Consider the following 21,454-nt stretch of genomic DNA (forward strand, 5'->3'; position numbering starts at 1 on the left):
TTGTTATTATAGTTCGGTCGTATGGCTATAAGTTTCTGATTGCTTGTAATATTTTGAACTTGGATAACTTAATTTAAGTAGATTACTTTAGTTTTATCGCCGTTGTAACAACAAAATTCCTTTTAAATCATTCAATTAAGAATTCAAATATTATTTTGTTACCAAAAGTATCCACATATAGACCTATGATCCTTTGTGTATCAAGTTTTGGCCGATTCATATCACATTTTGCCAAACGTGTAATTTTAAAATGTCCCAGTCAAGTCATTTTTAAAACAACTTGAGGCGAAGTCCAGTCTTTTTAAACAATAGCAAGTTAAGTCACAATTGGAGCAAGTCAAGTCCAGGTTAAAAAAAGTTACACGTTAAGTTAAGCTATTAAAATGGATAAACTCTTCCGATAATTAATGAGCAATAACTCAACTAAAAAAATCAAAAACGTACATTACAAAACGCAAATTGTTTTACGTAAAATAATTGGATTACATAACTCCATTTTACAACACAATTCTTAATGAAACACTGCATTTTGCTATTTTGAAGTATAGCCCACTTCGATGTGCGCTATGTGTAGCCTACATATATGAATGTGTGCTGCAGCCTACCGAGAAATAGATTCATACCGGTATTTTTATGTATCTTAATTACCACACAACAAAGAAAATTTGGGTTTTTAGCATGCAAAATCAAGATAGTCCGGTAAACTTTGCACTCACTCCAAAAATTTGTTGATCTGGTCTTTAGCTGTCTCTACGAAAGAGTGTTAATCGCTTAAAAGACCCTATAACTGTATTAGTTGAATTGCCACGTGGTTAACGCTATATCAGAAACGACAGAACATTTAAGACCAGTTTCGCCACTTGACAACATACAATCAAGCCTGTGGGCAAAACGAGAATAAAGCGCTAAATGGAAAATCCCCATAATGACTGTTTCGCTTTGGAATGTTGTACAGCGCTACAGACAAACATATTTTGCTTCAGTTATTACTTTAAGGCACAATGTACAGGAAGGATTCATTTTTTGTGGAAATACTGCTCTTGATTTGTGTCTTCGCGCCTGGAACAAGCCAAGGTATATAGTTCTAATTGTGAACATTTATAAAAAATAACTAGGCCACATTTTATTACCTTAGTTTACTAATGGAAAAAATTATTTTTTATTAAATAAACACAATGTACGATGAAAATGGTTCTCAAATCATTAAATGGTTTTTATTGGCGCAATGTAACTCAAAGATTATATAATAAAGAGTTTAAAAATAGAAAAAAAAAATTGGGGCAAAAAGTGTTGATCACTGGTAATCCAAACGATTAATAAATTATTCGGAACGCATTTTGTCCATTGTTTCCAACTGACCCAGTTGCATATGCGTGCGTGTGTGTGTTAGTGTGATGTATGTTTATTACCTACGTGCACACCAGTTTTGTATTTAGCACCAACCTACTTCATATTTTGTCAATCAAATGATTTGTGCAAACTTTACTTCAAACCTTTTTCATTTGATTTTACAGAAAAGTACAGTCAGTAAGTAGTCCAAACAAATGTTAGACATGCAACGTATAAACCAACACAGGTAGGCTACACTCGAGATTGCACAGCACGCAAAATATGCGACGTTAAAAGATTATCCAGCAAGTGATTAAACGTAATTAAACTCAGCGTCCAGACTAAAATACATTTTTCATCCACCCGAGGCCTTATTTTTTAACGTGTGTCGGCTACGATTCGTCATATGTTGAAAATAGGCCCTGAAGTGTTTTCCTGTTTTTCGATGACGACTTTTTTCGCGTACTTTTGTTATTGAGTAAAAATGAATATCTGAAATAAGTAAAGGTTTCCGTTGCTGAGATAAAAAAATAAGACGAGCTAAAACTCAGCAAAGTGGCTATTTACTATCACTTTATCTGGCTTAAAACTATAAAATACAATGTCTACATCAGCTATTAAGTGACCGCTCGGTTACACAACAGCCAAACACCCTACGACAATTTTTTTGAACTTTTTTTATAGTCCGCAACTTCGGGGATAGGCCCTACCGTAAATTTGATGCACATTTTTATTAAATTATAGGCTCTATAGTCAGGTATTCTTTCTATTACTGCTCACTCAATGTACTAAGCCGGAATAGAAAGTAATAATTTTATAAATTTATGTCAGATATTTTTTCGTCGGCACACAAGGCAACCTTATATAGTATAGCGCAGAGATTGGAAAACGCTGATTTATGCCATAGTTTTGTATTTCAAGTCATCTGCTATTTTTGGTTTGTCAATTCGTTTTCGTCATTCGTGGCAACTGGCAACTAGCAGCGTAAATTTATTGTTTGTTTCTGTCATGGGGCACTAGAAAAACGCCCACAGCGACTGACAGGCTAAAAATAGACATCTTTTACGCTATAAAGCACAGTAAACGTATTCGCGGTTTTCTATACCTTGTCTAAATAAAAAAAACGTCGCGCCCCCCAAATTAGAAACATTTTTGACTAATATAAAGAAAAATAATATTACCAAACCTGTTAAAGTTGTTGCCTGAGTTGCTTTATTTGCGCTTACCAGCGGAAAAATCCTAATTAAATTTATTTTACCGATAAAAATGCACCTGCATGCGCGTTTTCTAAATAAAAGCAAATAATGGTCCAGCCTTTAATACGAAAAGGTCTTGTAAGATTGCAGAAGCAATACTACAGAACATAATAAGCTTAAGTAAATATTTGGAGCTAATATAAAGTAATTTTAAACATCATGAGGACGTAATTAGGACACGAAATTTTTTATTTCCCGGGAATTTTTATTTTGTAATCCCGTTTCCCGGGAGTGAAAAAATCCGGGAAAAAGAGGAACCCTAATTTAATTGCTGTTTGCTGATTATAAACGGTATATTATGAGTATTTAACACCTTTGTTAAGTATTTTCTTGGCACATTAGCCGTGTTTCCATTTTATTTGTAACCTCAACTACACAATATAATGAGTAGGCTATACATTGTACCCAGTATTCTGCCTATGTTAGATAACTCTTATCACACACGACACAGGCCAAATCTTGTCTATTTGACTTTTTGAAAATTAATTTACTTCTATTTGGTGTTAATGTATTTTCTGGGTTTGCATTTCGTCTTACAAACGTGTTTATACGGTGACCCGGTTGTTTTTTGGGCGTATAACTGATTTTTATGATTAGCTAAAACGAATAGAAGGCTTTAAGTCATACATGAAATATAATCCCCCTAGTCTGACCGGTACCGCTGTTTTGGCACCGGATTGTTTGCCCTGGTTGGGGTTCGAAATTGGGTTAGGGTTAAAATTATTAGGGGAGTTAGTAATGTACTTGGGGTGGTGGTTGGGATTAGGTAAAATGTTGTATAGGCCTGATTTTGGCCATTTGAAGTCTTATTCCGACGGGTTTAGGACTTATTCTCCGATTTAGACGGTATTAGTACTATTAGGGTGTTACTCCTAGTTTGATCTTATTTCGAAGTGTGTTTTTTTAAGTTAATGTTTTTATTATAGTTCGGTCGTATGGCTATAAGTTTCTGATTGCTTGTAATATTTTGAACTTGGATAACTTAATTTAAGTAGATTACTTTAGTTTTATTACCGTTGTAACAACAAAATTCCTTTTAAATCATTCAATTAAGAATTCAAATATTATTTTGTTACCAAAAGTATCCACATAGACCTATGATCCTTTGTGTATCAAGTTTTGGCCGATTCATATCACATTTTGCCAAACGTGTAAATTTAAAATGTCCCAGTCAAGTCATTTTTAAAACAACTTAAGGCGAAGTCCAGTCTTTTTAAATAATAGCAAGTTAAGTCACAATTGGAGCAAGTCAAGTCCAGGTTAAAAAAAGTTACACGTAAAGTTAAGCTATTAAAATGGATAAACTCTTCCGATAATTAATGAGCAATAACTCAACTAAAAAAATCAAAAACGTACAATACAAAACGCAAATTGTTTTACGTAAAATAATTGGATTACATAACTCCATTTTACAACACAATTCTTAATGAAACACTGCATTTTGCTATTTTGAAGTATAGCCCACTTCGATGTGCGCTATGTGTAGCCTACATATATGAATGTGTGCTGCAGCCTACCGAGAAATATATTCATACCGGTATTTTCATGAATCTTAATTATCACACAACAAAGAAAATTTGGGTTTTTAGCTTGCAACATCAAGATAGTCCGGTAAACTTTGCACTCACTCCAAAAATTTGTTGATCTGGTCTTTAGCTGTCTCTACGAAAGAGTCTTAATCGCTCAAAAGACCCTATAACTGTATTAGTTGAATTGCCACGTGGTTAAAGCTATATCAGAAACGACAGTACATTTAAGACCGGCTTCGCCACTTGACAACATACAATCAAGCCTGTGGGCAAAACGACAATAAAGCGCTAAATGGAAAATCCCCATAATGACTGTTTCGCTTTGGAATGTTGTACAGCGCTACAGACAAACATATTTTGCTTCAGTTATTACTTTAAGGCACAATGTACAGGAAGGATTCATTTTTGTGGAAATACTGCTCTTAATTTGTGTCTTCGCGCCTGGAACAAGCCAAGGTTTATAGTTCTAATTGTAAACATTTTTAAAAAATAACTAGGCCACATTTTATTACCTTAGTTTACTAATGGAAAAAATTATTTTTTATTAAATAAACACAATGTACGATGAAAATGGTTCTCAAATCATTAAATGGTTTTTATTGGCGCAATGTAACTCAAAGATTATATAATAAAGAGTTTAAAAATAGAAAAAAAAATTGGAGCAAAAAAGTGTTGATCACTGGTAATCCAAACGATTAATAAATTATTCGGAACGCATTTTGTCTATTGTTTCCAACTGACCCAGTTGCATATGCGTGCGTGTGTGTGTTAGTGTGATGTATGTTTATTACCTACGTGCACACCAGTTTTGTATTTAGCACCAACCTACTTCATATTTTGTCAATCAAATGATTTGTGCAAACTTTACTTCAAACCTTTTTCATTTGATTTTACAGAAAAGTACAGTCAGTAAGTAGTCCAAACAAATGTTAGACATGCAACGTATAAACCAACACAGGTAGGCTACACTCGAGATTGCACAGCACGCAAAATATGCGACGTTAAAAGATTATCCAGCAAGTGATTAAACGTAATTAAACTCAGCGTACAGACTAAAATACATTTTTCATCCACCCGAGGCCTTATTTGTTAACGTGCGTCGGCTATCGATTCGTCATATGTTGAAAATAGGCCCTGAAGTGTTTTCCTGTTTTTCGATGACGACTTTTTTCGCGTACTTTTGTTATTGAGTAAAAATGAATATCTGAAATAAGTAAAGGTTTCCGTTGCTGAGATAAAAAAATAAGACGAGCTAAAACTCAGCAAAGTGGCTATTTACTATCACTTTATCTGGCTTAAAACTATAAAATACAATGTCTACATCAGCTATTAAGTGACCGCTCGGTTACACAACAGCCAAACACCCTACGACAATTTTTTTGAACTTTTTTTATAGTCCGCAACTTCGGGGATAGGCCCTACCGTAAATTTGATGCACATTTTTATTAAATTATAGGCTCTATAGTCAGGTATTCTTTCTATTACTGCTCACTCAATGTACTAAGCCGGAATAGAAAGTAATAATTTTATAAATTTATGTCAGATATTTTTTCGTCGGCACACAAGGCAACCTTATATAGTATAGCGCAGAGATTGGAAAACGCTGATTTATGCCATAGTTTTGTATTTCAAGTCATCTGCTATTTTTGGTTTGTCAATTCGTTTTCGTCATTCGTGGCAACTGGCAACTAGCAGCGTAAATTTATTGTTTGTTTCTGTCATGGGGCACTAGAAAAACGCCCACAGCGACTGGCAGGCTAAAAATAGACATCTTTTACGCTATAAAGCACAGTAAACGTATTCGCGGTTTTCTATTCCTTGTCTAAATAAAAAAACCTCTCTACAAAGACTAAATTATATCGTAAAATGGGCCTAACCCTTTTTTCTTGATGCCGATTCAATAACGTTATCACATACTAAATTTCTTAAACAGTTTATTTTTCGTTTCTAGCATTTGCGTCGGAGACCACCGCAACATTTGCAAAAGGTAAGTATAACCTATAGGCATAAAACCTTTTGAACTGCATGGTGAATATGAGGCCAAGTTACTTTTAAACACTTTAGATGATAGTGTCTCATAGATGTGTTATATAAACAAATTTTGTTTTAATTTTTTTATGTTTGAATGAGGTGGTAATCAATTATTTTATATCCCCCGTCCAAATACATATAAACGTATACTTTCTGTAATTTCTATTATATACCTTAACACCCTTAGTAGAAATCCGACTTGTGTGTAACCATTCATATTAACCTTTAAATCCATAAAATAGCCGCCCACAATTAATTACCTCTAAAGTTGTTAAAAAATCGTTGATTACAATTTGTCATTTTTAAATCAAAATAAATCTTTTGCAAATATAAAATCCAGGGCTAAAAAGGTAATATTGTTAAAAGCAATCACTAACTATCCCACGTTAAATTTACATACACGTGTGTTTGTTCGTAACTGGCATCAGTCACTTCTCTGTATCATTGCTAGGGGTCATTTTTATTTTGACCTAAAAAAAATCTTTACCGTATTTTTTATGAAAATTTGACTTTATTTTAACCTAACGAAATTGCCTATTTGTAGAGGCCACAACTCTTCCTTAAATAATGCCAGTTACCCAAACATAATATTTTGTCGAAAAGTCAAGGTGTTTCACAACTTATAAAACGTAGGCCTACGTCGTATTTTTTGGCGATAAATTTAGCTTGCTTAGGCATTTTGTATTACAGAATGTCAGTAGTTACTGCTGATCCAAGTGGGCATTGTGACATATTTCCTACTTTTATGGGTTTATATCAGTGATTCTCAACCGCGGCTCTCAGAGCCGCATGCGGCTCTCAACTGTACATTTTGCGGCTCTCACTAACGGAGTAAAAAAAATTAGTTAGCAGTAGCAGAATTGCAACAAAGGAAGTAAAAGAAAATAAAAGTGAATGCATTTGATCAGCAAGGATCCTGAGTACGAAGTACTAATTGTTCCCGGGAAGTACTTATGTTCCCCGGTACTTCCGTCCGGGTCTTTAAAATAATTTTGTGGTTTGTGACGTCATAATATATTTAGTCTTGATCGACAAGCTATGGCAATAAGAAATAGCTGTTTCAACAGTGATAATTAGTTAGCCTAGGCTAGCGTAATGTATTTTTGTTGTTTTCTAGTTGCTTTCTTAATGTTTTTTTAATTATATGCCTACTGTTGTTTTTATGCGGCTCCTTGCAAACCTTAGGTTTGAAATGCGGCTCTGGCTCTATAAAAGGTTGAGAATCACTGGGTTATATGGTTTAATTGTGTCGCAGTTCCTGATTTACAATGCTTCCGCGACGATTTTTACAAAATATACTCTCAAGAAACACAAAAACTTTGTCAAAAGCCATAATTTAACAAAATTTTGCTTTATTTAAATTTTTGACTTTATTGAAAATTTTGACTTTACATTGACATATAAACTTCTTAGAAGCAGTCCCCTAGGTGATTTGTGGCAAACGAGGACCTTATAAAATTTTGGCTTTATTGACTTTTGTTGGCTTAATCATTACAACACCGGATTTCGTTTAAAAGCTTCATTTCGATATCGTAAAACAAAATGTTGTATTCGTGTGTTTTTTACACTTTGTTGCAAATTACTTTTAATGATTTACGTTTCTGCAAATGTGAAACAATGACCCGCGCACACCGTTCAAAAGTTTAAATAAACCATGGCGAGATTTGCGGGTTGAATGTGTGAACTATTTTCATAATTACGACTGATATTATACTAACTATGCAATAGCGTTAGAAGCATCAGCTTTGACTGTACCGTGATTAATTACAGTAGGCTATTTTGGTGCCACATCCTTCGGGGCTGGGTTATTACAATTTTGTAACGCGGAAATTCTACTTTTGTTTTGATTGCGTGGACCATGGTCGGCATGAATTTTTTAGAGATGACGTCATAAAACTAATAAACTTAACTCACCTACTGTTTTTGTTTTAAAAATTGTGAAATGGAATCCGGAGTAAAATAACATTTAAGAAGAACGCACCAAAGCGTTTTGTTTTAATAATATGTATTAATAAAAAAAAACAATTTTAAGTCATACACTAATATTTTAGTTAGGCCTTCATGGACCCCCTTAAACTAGTCCACGCACCCCCAACGGGTCCACGGACCCCGGTTTAGAACCCCTTACTTACTCTGTCCAAAACTCTATTTTAAATAATAAACAAAAGGTATAACATATCTTTTAACAGATGTCGTCGAGCGCCTTCGAAGCAACTCTGCTAATTTGACAGGGAACGTGGAAAACTTTAACTACTACAAGTTACCCTCACCTTGGAGAATTTACCGAATATGGAAGGCCGGGCGAAGAGATGGAAACCATGTGAGCACAAATCTCAGACGCTTATTTATCTCGGCTATCTAATAGTAAACCATAAGATTAAATTTTAAACAAAATTTTGATTATTTATATCGGTGGTGTTCAAATGGCGGATCTCGATCTGCCATTTGTCAACTTCTTGTGCGCATCGTCCAATTTAGTTTCAAAAAAACTTTTTGCATTATTTCAGATTCAATGCAATTGTGAGTAGATCTAAACCAACTCATTATAAATATTTCTCACTGAAACAATCTTGCATACTTCACTTTTAACTTTTACAAGGTTATTAATATGTTGTAGGGTACATTAATAAAGCACACTAAAAATACCATGTCCAATATATTTGCTATTGTGTTTAGCGGATCATCATGTTGTCAGGTTTGACTGTGGCGGATCTTGACAGAAACCATTTCAACACATCTGATCTATGTTATTAATTATTAACTTTTTTAATATCGTTACCGGTACCTCAAACAATTTTTTTTTTTTGAAATACTCTTTTCAGTGATTGAACAACACTAGAATGGCCTAATAAGTTGTATTTCTTACCCAAAAATGTTAAACAATCCCATAGGTTGGATACTACATTTTGCTTAACAGCCGTAACATATAGCAACATTATTCCATTGTCAAACTTCTATTTTTTATGTTTAAATTATGTTGTAATTGAATAAACATTAAATAAATTAAAACAGAAAAGCTGTTTACTATATACTTTTTGAAATTTGAACTGCGGTTAAAAACAAACATTCTCACATTATGGATTACTTACTCCTTTGGTTAATTAAACCCCATTAGTCGTAACTCGTAATTATATCCCTATAGGATTAGGTTAACAAGAGCTGCCCGAACTAACTGCTAAAGAAAATGTTTCATTAACCCATCGAACGCGTTTTCAGGTATCTTTCGAAGGAAAGAAAGGACCAAAACGTGCAATTTACAACAAAACTTACACGTGAGTTCAAAGGGAACGTCAGTATTTCGGTTGGCGCATCTGCCACAAATTAATTATCCCATGAGCGTGGCAAGTTCGGAAGAATCATGGAGGATAGTTAAACTGTGCCAAGCTTGCCTATTTTTAATATAGCAACTATAGTGAGTTTATTCAGTCGTTTAAAAAGCGGTCGGATTCCATTGACTCTATAAGCTTGTTCTATTTATTTATACTTTCACCAGATTAGTAGGACGCTTTTAAAGGATGCCCCAAGTTTGGTTAATATATCGGAACCCGGCCTTTATATCAAAATGATCTGCAACATTTTTTATAGCCACGGGTCAATATTTGTGCGACCCTGAAGTAGCTTATATTCTTTATATTGCCTGACGTAATCAAAGTCAGGAATTTTGTAAGATTGAACGAGAAATGTATTTCGCTAATCTTTCTTTTATTTGTTGCCAAATATATCTCTCTGTAAGCGTAAATACAAACTGACTTTCATTTCTTATCAATTATCTTAATTATGTCACTTGCCGTACCTGTAATACCTGTATTGGACATAACCACTTATCGCTTGGCTTGGAAATGGTTCGTTCCATATTAACTGGTTAGGACGTTGTATAAAACCGCATATATAACATTTTTTAATTGGCTTTAGTAGATTATGAAAAGCATCGTTTAATCCAGTTCATTTCAGGGAACCTTTATTCACATTTACATCGTATGGTGTCACACCATTCACAGCACTCTTTCTTCTCGGTGAAAAATCTGGTCCGGAAAAGTACGAAATAAAGGTCAGTGTTTATACTATTATGAAACATTGCTTCATGATTATTTTACGAAATTAGATTACGCATGCCATCACTGAAATAGTCCACTTAAACGCAATTTTGTGACCAGGTGCAGAGTTTCCCTACTTACATTAGCGTCGAAGAAGTCAAATTTGAGACTTTTGCGGGCTTGGTTTCAACGCGAAACTATACAATGCAATATGGAGGCGTGCAGGATTTCGCGCCCCAAGAACCAACGTTTTGCGAAGTTTACTTTTTTATGCCACTTTTTCCGGTAGGTATATGTGACAACTCGGATACCTTACTTTGACGGTTGTTAAAAATAGCAAATACATTAATTAATTGCAAGTGTAAAACATAGAAAAAAAGACTCGTTATTCCATGTACATTTTATTCAACATTTTTTCGCATTTATTAAGCTACACAAAAGATTGTTTTAATAATACTTTAATTATAACTGCGGCGAAACGTCTGTCCAAATTTGTACCTGACGAATGCAGAGGGAACTCAAATACCATCTGGAACCACACCTTTTGATATAATTGTTTAATTGTTGAAAGTTTCATTCAAGAAAAAATAAATCTTTTGATATTTTCAACAGAACTCGAACCGTACTTTTGTTGTGTCGACGTCATATCACGATACTGGACGTCGTCCACGTTATAAAGATTATTCGAGAAACAGGGCTACGGTGAAGTCTGGTGGTGGTCAAGCTGTTCTTGGTTACATACTCTTGTCAAAGTAAGATAGCTTTTAATAAATCTCGCAAAATACTAAAATTATAGTTTCTAAGCTCACGTAAAACTCGTTTGGTCAAAAAAGTGTCTAAGTCAAGTGGAAATGCGAAAGTATTCGTTTGCAAAATTAAAATAACCTAAATAGAGCTATTAGCTTTTTCTAAATTTTTCTATTTATAATTTCTACTTTCTTTTGCAGACCAACTGGTAAAACAATTTCGCAAAAAGAAATCAACGCAACAATGATGACGATGATGCATATCATATTGGATGGCGATCGAAGCGGTATGTCACGCATTGAGTGTTGCGAGTCGTAAGAAAGTTATCTCCCAGTGATGATCGTAGTTTACCCAATCTTTTACTCACACATGAGATATTTCAGTGGTTGCATGTCGATTTTTTGTTTAGTTTTACTTCTATACAGTGTAATTTATATGTCGACATATTCTAGGGCAGTGGTCGGCGGCCTTTTTCTAGTCGCGGGCCAAAACCAAACTTAGAAAGGTCTCCGCGGGACGCACAAATGTTAGCTAAGAATTGTGGTATTAAAATGTTAGAGCAACTGTCAATCAGGCGAACCTTGGACATTTTTTGCACTTAAAAACGTTTAATCACATTTACAGTGGCAGTAAATTGTTGACGCAAAGCGCGAAAAAAAGCGTTCGTTTGGTTAAAAATTCAAGTTCACACGTCGTCATCCTTGCTACTAATGAAGAGTGTAATAAAACTACTTTCAGGGAACGCGATAACATTTAAAGTTAATCTTGCTCAGTGTTTGTTAACCGTTTTAAGTCAAGGCGCACCAGGTGAGCGAAGCGAGCGCGATTTTTTTTTGGCAAACAGATATTTCTGTTAAATTTTTTGCAAGCTTTTATTACATTGCCGAAAATAAAAAAATGTTAAAAAATATATGTCCAATAATTTTGAATATGTTTTCCGTTTGTCTGCGACGCATTTGGCAGCCTTTTACGGCGCAACGGTAAAGAATCGCTGACCTAGTTAAAAAGGCAGCATCAATACGTGTACAAACCAAACATATAATGAACATTCGCGCGAAGCGCGAACATTTTTCGCAATTACGTAGTTAAATTAATCATAAAGTGTGTCAAATAGACTCGTGTCTGGTTTGTCTAGGAGACGGCGGGCCGAATGGATTTCATCGGCGGGCCTGATCCGGCGCGCGGGCCGTAGGTTGCCGACCCCTGTTCTAGGGCGTCCACAAAGTTAAGCCAGGGCAGACATTTTAAGATTAATTCGGTTACGAATGACGTTTCAATTCTTTTTTTAACTTCCTTGTCAAATCATCGCACGTAGTAATTTGGCCGACTTGCCACTTCACATTGTATCATTTGCATATAACCCGTAACGCTATACCAGTAAGGTAACTGCCCTGTTTAACGTGATCTCTTATGGTCCGTTACTGATGTCGCTCAAGTGTGACCAATGCGCATGAGCTGGATGGGTAAAACGCATCACCACTCTAATACGTTATTCTAATGTATGCTTTGTTGACCGGAGTCGTTGAAAAATATCGTTTATGCTGTTGTATTCTGAGTATTTCGGATACGGTTGTAATTGTGATTGCATTAAACAGTGAGAATCAAATAAGTAAAGTGACGTTGCGTAGATCTCATTAAGTCGTTTCTGTACGGAATCCAAAACCCGATTTTTTAAGAGCCAGATGTATACGACGACCAGCCTTACCTCGTGTAAGAGACTTCAAGTTCCAATTGCCACATTATGGGTCCAATTGCCACATTTAAGTTTCGATTGCCACAGATTCGCTAAACGCTACAATATAAAGTCATTGCTTTCAATAGACATTTGAGTTTCCGAAAAGTACAATATTGGTTGTCCTTTGGTAAAAATGTTTCAAATAAATGGGCGAAATATTTTTCTTTATTAATCTACAGAATTTCGCTATGGCTCTAGTTATTAAATGCTATTGACGAGGCTATTTTTATGTATATCTTGTTTTCAGAAATATTTCAGCGTATTCGGTCTAACATTAGCAATCTTGCAAGGAAGGTCGACAACTTTTATTCTTACCCGATACCAGAACCTCCCGATGTATATTCGCTCACGTACAACAACATGTACTTTCCTGTTGGAAATCGAGTAAGAGCGTTTTAGCACTTGTAATATTTTACTTTAAAGCAAACAGATAATTTGCACGACAATGTAAGCTTTAAATGAACTGCTTTGAAACAAGCTTCGAACCACAGTGAAATTTTGTGTTGTTTGTATTATATATACATATTTTTATACATGTTTTTATATTATCGTCACGCAAATTGTAAAAAAAAAACTCGATTTGGGTCAAACTTGTATTCAGCTGTTATGCTTGTTTCAAAGTAGTACACGTAAAATATTTACTAATAGTTGTTTTTCCATAAAAATTACGACGTATGAATAACACATAAAACAAGTTATGATTTCTTTCAGATCTATTATAAAGTTGGAAACACTTCCCGTGTGAGTGCAGCATACAACAAAACCTACACGTAAGTTAACACTCAATAAATCAGGTGTTTGTCAACGTGAACTATTATATTATCGTTCGGATATCACAAACTTGTGCTTACATCACAATTACACGTTTGCGATAATTTTTTATCCACACTCATGAAACACCCGGTTGAGGTGTTTCAAATAGCGAGAAAATGACTTGAATTACTTAACACACATGTTAACAGACTCTTAAATAAAATGATTGATCATGTAAAGCCAACGCGCATAAAAGAAATACAAATAATCTACACTTATGCGAGCTTTTTGGGGCCTTTTTCATTGTCTCTTGGTCGTTTCTCATATTTTCTCCGTTTTTCCATTTAATAAGAATGAGACACAAAACAGGTAATAGGTTATCGACTGTCCTTGGAATGGCCACGTAAACAGACTTTTTTTAGTCATTTATCGCTAATTAGTTTTTTAACTTTGAATACGATTGATAAACTGTAACACAGAACCTTGTGTAAACTTTTTAAGTCATTTATCTTTAATAGTTTTTTTAATATTGAGTAGCCTAAGATTGACAAACTGCAACACAAGACCTTAATAATCCGGTGAATCTCGTCTTCATTACTTTCAGGGGTCCGTCGTATATCTTTGCCATTGTCGCAATGCACCCCATGACAGCGATGTATTTTCTTGACGCCAATTCAGGCCCAGAAAGTTACTCGATAGAGGTCAGTGTATCTGTGATTTCTAACATAGTTTGTCTTATTGGTCTTACGATATGTAATTACCCGAATTTAAAACAAAAAAATTGCTTTTTGGAAACAGGTTGATTCCCGGCTGTCAATTGGCCGCTATGGGATTCTTCGGACTTTCAATGGTTCGGTTTCTTTGCGAAATTATACTCTTAAATACGAAGGCGTTCAAATTTACATGGGGCGGCGTTACTCCAGTGTTTGTGAGGTTTACTTTTATCTTCCCCTAACATCGGTAAGTGATATAGGATACATATGCGACTACATATGCTAGAAAACATTTTTTTTGCTTAATCCCACACAGGTAACCTTACGTTGTAGTTTAATTCAAGTTTACAATTTACTAAATATATAATTTGAGCACGTTTGGTCAAATTCAATTTACTCTCGTGAGTCAGTTTTTCCTGATGTTAACAAGCAGCTTTTCTTTGCAGAATTCAAACCGCAAGTTTTCAGTGCTAATACCAGATCGTGGGAGACAGAGTTTTAAAAACAAGGCGTCGGTCGAGTCCGGAAAAGGTGAAGCCGTCATCGGATACACACTTTTATCAAAGTGAGAAGAAAACAGTTTCCTATACTACTCTTCATCAACTTAACGAATGACTAAGCGTGTTTAAAACAACATCTTTATTCTGGGTAAAATCGTGTGGCCAAATGTTTACTTAATGTTAGCAAACCAGTCGGGCGGTTTAAACGATTTGTCTCCGATCTTTATAAAGTTATGGATTATCTGTTCACTTCACTAGATACCAACCACATCTATACTTCAGCATTGTTATAACTTAAATAACTTTGTTTAACGCAAAATATTTAAGCAACATATTTGGCTTAGCGGGATAAGTTAAATGGTAAGTTTGACGAAACCCGATCATTTTTGTTCTAGTAAAACAACCCCTCTTCCATTTTAACCAAATAGAAAATCAACAGTCTCGTATTATTTGCCGAATATAATCATGACATTACAGACAAAAAGCCGAACAAATATGGAATGAGGAAATCAAGGCAATCATGCTGACAATGCTTCACATTATTTTGGGAGTTGACCAATCAGGTAAACCCATGGACGCCTCTGTTGTATTTAATAGTTCCAGTTACAGCTTTAAAAAACAATCGAGTTTCGGCTTAAAAAAAAGATAAACAAAACAAAACGAAATTCAAAACGTCACAAATTTTCTCTTAACCAGTTGTTGCACTTGTTGAAAAAATATAATTTCGACACTACATCTTATTCTGACATGCGTTGTTATAAAGTAGCCTATTACAAATTTGAAATATCAAAACACGGTTTTAAAGGCAACCTATATTGGATCATTTAGAGCTTTATATTTTGCATTAGTCGCCAGTACTTGGACCACCTGGTCAGCTGATGGCTCAAGTTGTCGACAAAAGGGAACTCAGTCAAGAACCCGAAACTGCACCAGCGGACATTGCTTGAAAACGTCCAACATAGTTGAAGTGCAAAAACGACCATGTAGCGCACCGGCCTGGGTAGAAGGTAAGAGTGTTGGAAATAAGTTTTTGTCAAGATTAAGTTCCAAGTCGACTCATTTTCGAAAAAATGTTACGTCAGATCACGATCCAAGTCATTGGCCTAAAGTGAGATCCATGTCACGTCACATTCTAAATTATTTTTTATCTACAACATCGCTGAACAAGACCAATTCTGAGCAATAGTTTGCATCGCAAACACCAAGAACAAAACAAATAGCAAGTTGCGACTATTAGTTGGCGAAAATAATCCAATAGTCAAACAAGTAATTTAAAACGTTGATTTAAGTGCACTTAACACTATAGGTACGACTTTACGCAATAACCTTTGCGGTTCATGTACGAAGTTAGTTTCTTGATTAGGATTTATATATGTTTATTGTTATGGTATCCGAAACCTTTGAGAGTAGATTCCTGTTGTTCGATTATAAAGCTTGACTTACTGGTATTACGTAAGTAAAATGTAAAGTTAAAATACTCTTCTAAAACATACGATCAAATGTTTGATTAAATTTGAGGGAATATATACGTATCAACAACCTAATGTTTTTTGTATACCAGTAAAAGCGAACATTCAGATTAAATGCGCTGTTTTTTGTATATATCACGTTGTAGGAATCTTCAAGCGTGTTCGAGCCAACTCCCCCAAAATCGGGAGAAACGTCAAGCGGTTTTACGCCTATTTTTATGACAAAGAATCGTCGAATGTTATTTTAGAAAGTTCTCATATAGGGAGAGATTACGTGAGTATTGCCAAATCAACGGGATAAAAGTACAATGTTTTCCAAGTTGCTTCACGATTTTATAAGTTGTGTGTGTCCGATATAATTGCTTATTACTTAAAAATTGTACGTAAGAAATATTTTGTACGTAATGTATAAGGCCATAAAATTGTACGTAAAGTATTAGGCCCAAATCTTAATTTAAACTGCACGATGTTTAGAAAGACTACTATTAATTGGGCGGTGCATTTGTAGTGATTTGCATAGTCATAAATTCCTAGAAGAATGCTCTGTGTAAACATAATCGCACTGTGTTCGCGTACACGAAAATACCAATTTGAATAGTATCATGGAATTTTCGTTGAGCAAAGAAATATTTAGGTAGCGTTATATATTGATGTCATCAACATATATACTTTAGAAGAAACCTGCTGTTTTTAGTCCAACAAAAATGGAACTCCAATGAAGTTTAACTATACATCAAGGAAATTCGACTTAGCTTTTTTTTAATGCACTCTTTTTTATTACGTTCTATTTGGCAAATAATATACTAAGTTGTTGATAGGTTTGGACCACCAAAAACTAGTTTACCTACCCCAGTTTATAAACCCCAACCCAGAATGGTATACGCTCCCAGAGTGCCCAAACCTGGTAATTTTGTTACTATATAGCAGTGTTTCGTAACCTTTTTACTTGGGGGCGCACCTATAGCTATTTTAAAACGTTGCGGCGCAAATTGCAAGCGAAGCAAATTTTTAAGGTGTATCTGTATTTCTCTTAAATTTCTTGCCATTTTTTATAATATAGGCTTTATAGATGCATATCTTTAAAGAGATCCAGCCTTGAGCCCAAAATGAGAACAACGTCAACTTCGGAATAATAGCATGTCGAAATCGGAATCAGACCTAAATGGCCAAAATAAGGCCAATACAACCTTTTATCTAACCCCAAACACAGCCCATAACTAACACCAACTCTCCGAATATTTTTAACCCTAGCCCAATTGCTAACACCACCATTTACCGCCTATAAGCCCAAACAGAGGTAAAAAATCCGGGGCCAAAACACGGCCAATGCCAGACATGTGTCCCCCAATCATCCTATACCCTTTGCTACAGTCCTGGGCGTAATTTTGGCTCATTGCGATTAATTTAGAGCTTAATTCGACATGTTTAGGTCTTATCAAGACTATTTTAGATTTTATTCTGTCGTGGTCATTAATGCGAATTTTGCGTTATTATGTCGGTGGTCTTAGTACTTTGGTATTATAGATTATCTGTTTTAGATATTGTTGCTTTGTAGGTATTCTTGTGTTTTCTACTTGAAAGTACTGTGGAATCAATGAGCTAAGCCTAATCGAAAAGTAAAAACACATGTTTTATATATTAAACTACATTTTTCTTTTGCTCGCGGCGCATCTGGCAGCCTTCCATAGCGCACCGGTTGAGGAACGCTGCTATATAGTTTCAAAGAAAATAACCTCATTTCACGAACTATTTGTGATGAATAAAATTTCAGGTGTATTTTAAAGTGGGACAAGAGCCTCCGCGACGTGCAACGTACGATACAAGTTACTCGTAAGTACAGGGAAACAACGTAAAACCAAGAGCCTTAAATAGTGTATAACATCACTAATGGTATAAACATCTAAAATTTAATTTTGAAATTATAGCAATACTTGAGCCAGGGCTGCGGAGTCGGTAAAAAATAACTCGAGTCCGACACTGACTCTACAGCCAGTTTTCCGACAATTAACGTAACTAAATAAGGTGGATATTCAGCAATGCACTTATAGGGGTGTCGCACGTCAGACTCGGGAATCGGGTAGTTTTACGTAGTCTTACTCGAGTCCCGATTCCGACTCCGACTCCGCAGCCCTGACTTAAGCTACTATAGCTTTTTTAAGCTTGCTTCATATGCTAATACTTTTACTACTGTTTGAAGCGGACAGTCGTATTTTTTCAAAACCTTTGCCATCCGTCCTTTTACGGCAATGTTTGTCTTGGATGGCAATTCCGACAACAAAACCTACTCAATCGAGGTCAGTAAAAGTTTTCTTTGGGACTGTAAGTCGTAAGAAGTTTGTTTAGAATAATTGCTTATATTGTAGATAGGAATGTCTGATACTTGACAATTCTTTTCGATACTTAAAAAGTTCCTCTATCCGTTATTAAGTGACGTCAATATTATCTTCAAACAGGCAAAATAGATGTACAGTAATTAAAACGTTTTTAGGTAATTTTAATTCGGTTATTTACAAGCCAAAATTTGATTCATCATTAAGAAATTAAGTTACCGCCCGTTGTATAACAACAATTGGTTCCTAAATTTACATTTCAAGGTGACAACCGGTGGGTTGCATCGCAATAGTTGCTGAAATGCCTATATTAGGTTGGTATTGGATCGGCAATGATGCCATCCCAGTATCGGACGAGTAGCAATGCTATCACAATATGAAATCGGCTATCGTCTCCTATCCGATATTATCGGACATATTAAACGTATAGACACAATTTGTATACAATTTTTGTCTCGGCAGGTGAAGTCCGGACTTGAGAGTTCTGTAAACGGCAGAATTCGAACGCATCAGGGTTCAGTGTCCCTTCGAAACTATACGCTTCAGTTTAAAGCAGCGCAGCATTACAACAACCTTGCGAAAACATTTTGTGAAGTTTACTACCTTCTGCCACTAACGTCGGTGAGTAAGTATAGAAAAAGAGTAAAACACTTTTTCTGAAAGGCTAAATGTTGTCCAATGCTACCCACCAACAACAGACAAAGTACAAAACCTTAGACCAGTTAAAGATTTGAAGCTTTGATCTGTCAAAAATACATAATTTCGACTCAGCGGGTCAAGTGCATATGAAATACAACACTATAACCTGAGCTGAGATGGGTTAAAACAAAACAAGTTTCATAAGTGAACCGTAAACCTTTGAAAGATTAACCGGTCGTGAGTCCACTGCAGGCTAGTTGTTTTTCTAGCCTGTCCTGCTTGCATTTTTATCGACAGATTCGGTTAACCTGTCGAAGGTTGTACTATGATGCTATGATGCGTAAGCCGTGATCGTTTATCAAAAATGACTTAAGATAGGCTAGATCACAGTGTTTGTCCACCTGTGTGTTCCTTTCATTAAAGTATTTACTAAATTGCCTTATTACTATAAAAGAACAATAATTGAAATTGAAGTGAACTCATGAAGAACATCGATAATTGAATGAGCGAAATCATTTCTTACGTTTTGGTCAAGACTATACAACTGTCGAAAGTTAGATAAGAACGCATATGTTGAGCATTTCAAGAATATTGGGCAATATTCCAAGTTACGAGAAATGCAAATTACTGTAAATACAACAAGTCCGTATTAACACTTTGGTTTATTTCAGGCATCTAACGACAAACTCGTCTTTCTAGCAAAGGATCATGAGAGAAGAAATTCGGAAAATAAGGCGTCGGTCCAGTCAGGAGGTGGCCCAGCTGTTTTTGGATACACACTTTTATCGAAGTGAGAATATGTTTCAAAACGAGTGCTTTGTTATTCAGTTTGCTTAGATCTATGTCAAACAATCGTGCCTTTACATTATGCTTTAATTTAGAAGAAAAATAGATGTTTTTTAACTAAACCTTTCTGCAAATAATTATGAAACAACAATCTACCTGTTTTCCCGTTCTTTTTTGAAGAATTTCTAAAATTTATACATACTACTAGGTGTTATGTACAAATTTCTTAGATCGTATAAAGATTCAAGTATATTCTGTGTTTAATTTAAAATTTTTGCTGTCTAAATACTTTCCATGCCGCACGAATACATTTTTGGCGCTTATCTACTTTGCAGATACGAAGGAATTGAAATTACAATGGGCGAAATCAGAGATACGATGATGTCTATGATGCACCTTATTTTGGGAATTGACCAGCAAGGTATGAGCTGCCATAATATCAAGTCCAAGTGGGCGAAAGGGATTGCGATAAAAAAGGAACAACGTTACAAAACATTAAACTGACCCTTTATTAAAGTTGTAAAACATTTTTTTTCAATTTTTCGTAACTGATTAAAGATGTCAAAAGATTACAAGTTAGTCATACGTGGTTATTGGATTATGGTTTGTTTTTCTTGCCACTGAGATTTAAACAAATGTAACAAAAATTGCAATATGTTTGAATACGTGAATCTAATTGGAGTGTTTTATTGCAACATATTTTCTGTTTTTAAATTTTGCTTTTTATTGAGTTTTGTTGGATTATTAGGAAAATCAAAATCTTGAATGTTTTCCACATTATGAAATAGTATTTGCGACCAAACTAAAATACGTACGCCATGTATTAGGCTGCGCTTAATTGCAACACGTAGTCACATATAAGGTACGATGATTTGTCTTAAGTTTGGAGCCACTGGTCCCAGTGGTCATCTTGTCCCGACAACTGCCCTGGGCAACAAACACAAATAAGACTCCGTAGTTGCATTATTGGCCCCTGTCCACAAAACAACAGCAGAGTTGAAAGGGAGACACGGCCGTGCAGCATCCCGGTTTGGGTGGCAGGTATGAATAACGTAAAATGTTGACGCTTTGGGTTTTTTACTTGGTTATAGAAAGTAAATTGGCTTTCAAACTGTTTGAGCAACTTTATTGGTGTCAAGTACTCGTGAAAATTTTCCAACTTTGTTTTTTTTGAAATTTTTAATAATATGTTAAGTTTCGATGTCGATATATAATCTGGGTGAAAAAAGTGTGATTAGTTTTTTACTCATTTCGTTGGGGTCTTGTACTCTGACAAGACACATGTGACTGAAATTGACTTTTACACAAACCGTTTTAATCCTTTTAATTTTATTGGATGACAAGTAAACAACACAAACGTTTGCTGCCTTTTGCCACTATTCTAACTTTTCCATATTCAGCTTGCTGTCTACCAATCAATATTATGGAAATTGCCTTTCTACAGAAATATTCGAGCGCTTTCTATCAGAACGTGGCATTCTTACATGGCACGTCGAAAACTTTCACCGCTACTTGCTGCCAATTCCCAAGGAGGTGTCTCATTTTATCGACCATTTAGTGGAGAAACACAACAGACGAAACTATGTGAGTTTGATTAAACGAC

The 21,454-nt window shown here is 35.2% G+C and overlaps 1 protein-coding gene across 4 annotated transcripts in view; it reads left to right on the forward strand.

Annotated features, from left to right (window-relative positions):
- The first annotated feature begins 978 nt into the window (after positions 1-978).
- LOC146135647 (uncharacterized) overlaps positions 979-21,454 on the forward strand; it is a 32,555-nt gene continuing 12,079 nt past the window's right edge. For 3 of the 4 annotated variants that reach the window (XR_014501564.1, XM_083395165.1, XM_083395167.1), the window contains exons 1-23: positions 4,393-4,570; positions 6,066-6,101; positions 8,335-8,465; positions 9,362-9,417; positions 10,097-10,193; positions 10,300-10,464; positions 10,792-10,931; positions 11,127-11,212; positions 12,909-13,045; positions 13,373-13,431; positions 14,019-14,115; positions 14,213-14,374; positions 14,574-14,692; positions 15,105-15,190; positions 15,476-15,634; positions 16,243-16,370; positions 17,868-17,926; positions 18,294-18,390; positions 18,889-19,047; positions 19,737-19,855; positions 20,187-20,272; positions 20,734-20,892; positions 21,296-21,435. Coding sequence is in view for 3 of the 4 variants with exons in the window: in XM_083395165.1 (XP_083251291.1) it covers positions 4,423-4,570; positions 6,066-6,101; positions 8,335-8,465; positions 9,362-9,417; positions 10,097-10,193; positions 10,300-10,464; positions 10,792-10,931; positions 11,127-11,212; positions 12,909-13,045; positions 13,373-13,431; positions 14,019-14,115; positions 14,213-14,374; positions 14,574-14,692; positions 15,105-15,190; positions 15,476-15,634; positions 16,243-16,370; positions 17,868-17,926; positions 18,294-18,390; positions 18,889-19,047; positions 19,737-19,855; positions 20,187-20,272; positions 20,734-20,892; positions 21,296-21,435 (2,625 nt within the window). In the remaining variant the exon portion in view is untranslated. Of the gene's footprint in view, positions 1,075-4,392; positions 4,571-6,065; positions 6,102-8,334; positions 8,466-9,361; positions 9,418-10,096; positions 10,194-10,299; positions 10,465-10,791; positions 10,932-11,126; positions 11,213-12,908; positions 13,046-13,372; positions 13,432-14,018; positions 14,116-14,212; positions 14,375-14,573; positions 14,693-15,104; positions 15,191-15,475; positions 15,635-16,242; positions 16,371-17,867; positions 17,927-18,293; positions 18,391-18,888; positions 19,048-19,736; positions 19,856-20,186; positions 20,273-20,733; positions 20,893-21,295; positions 21,436-21,454 lie in introns of those variants that run through there. The other variant, XM_083395166.1, reaches the window with a different exon arrangement.

This window comes from Ascidiella aspersa, chromosome 8, assembly GCF_963924565.1.
Source record: "Ascidiella aspersa chromosome 8, kaAscAspe10.2, whole genome shotgun sequence".
NCBI lineage: Eukaryota > Metazoa > Chordata > Ascidiacea > Phlebobranchia > Ascidiidae > Ascidiella > Ascidiella aspersa.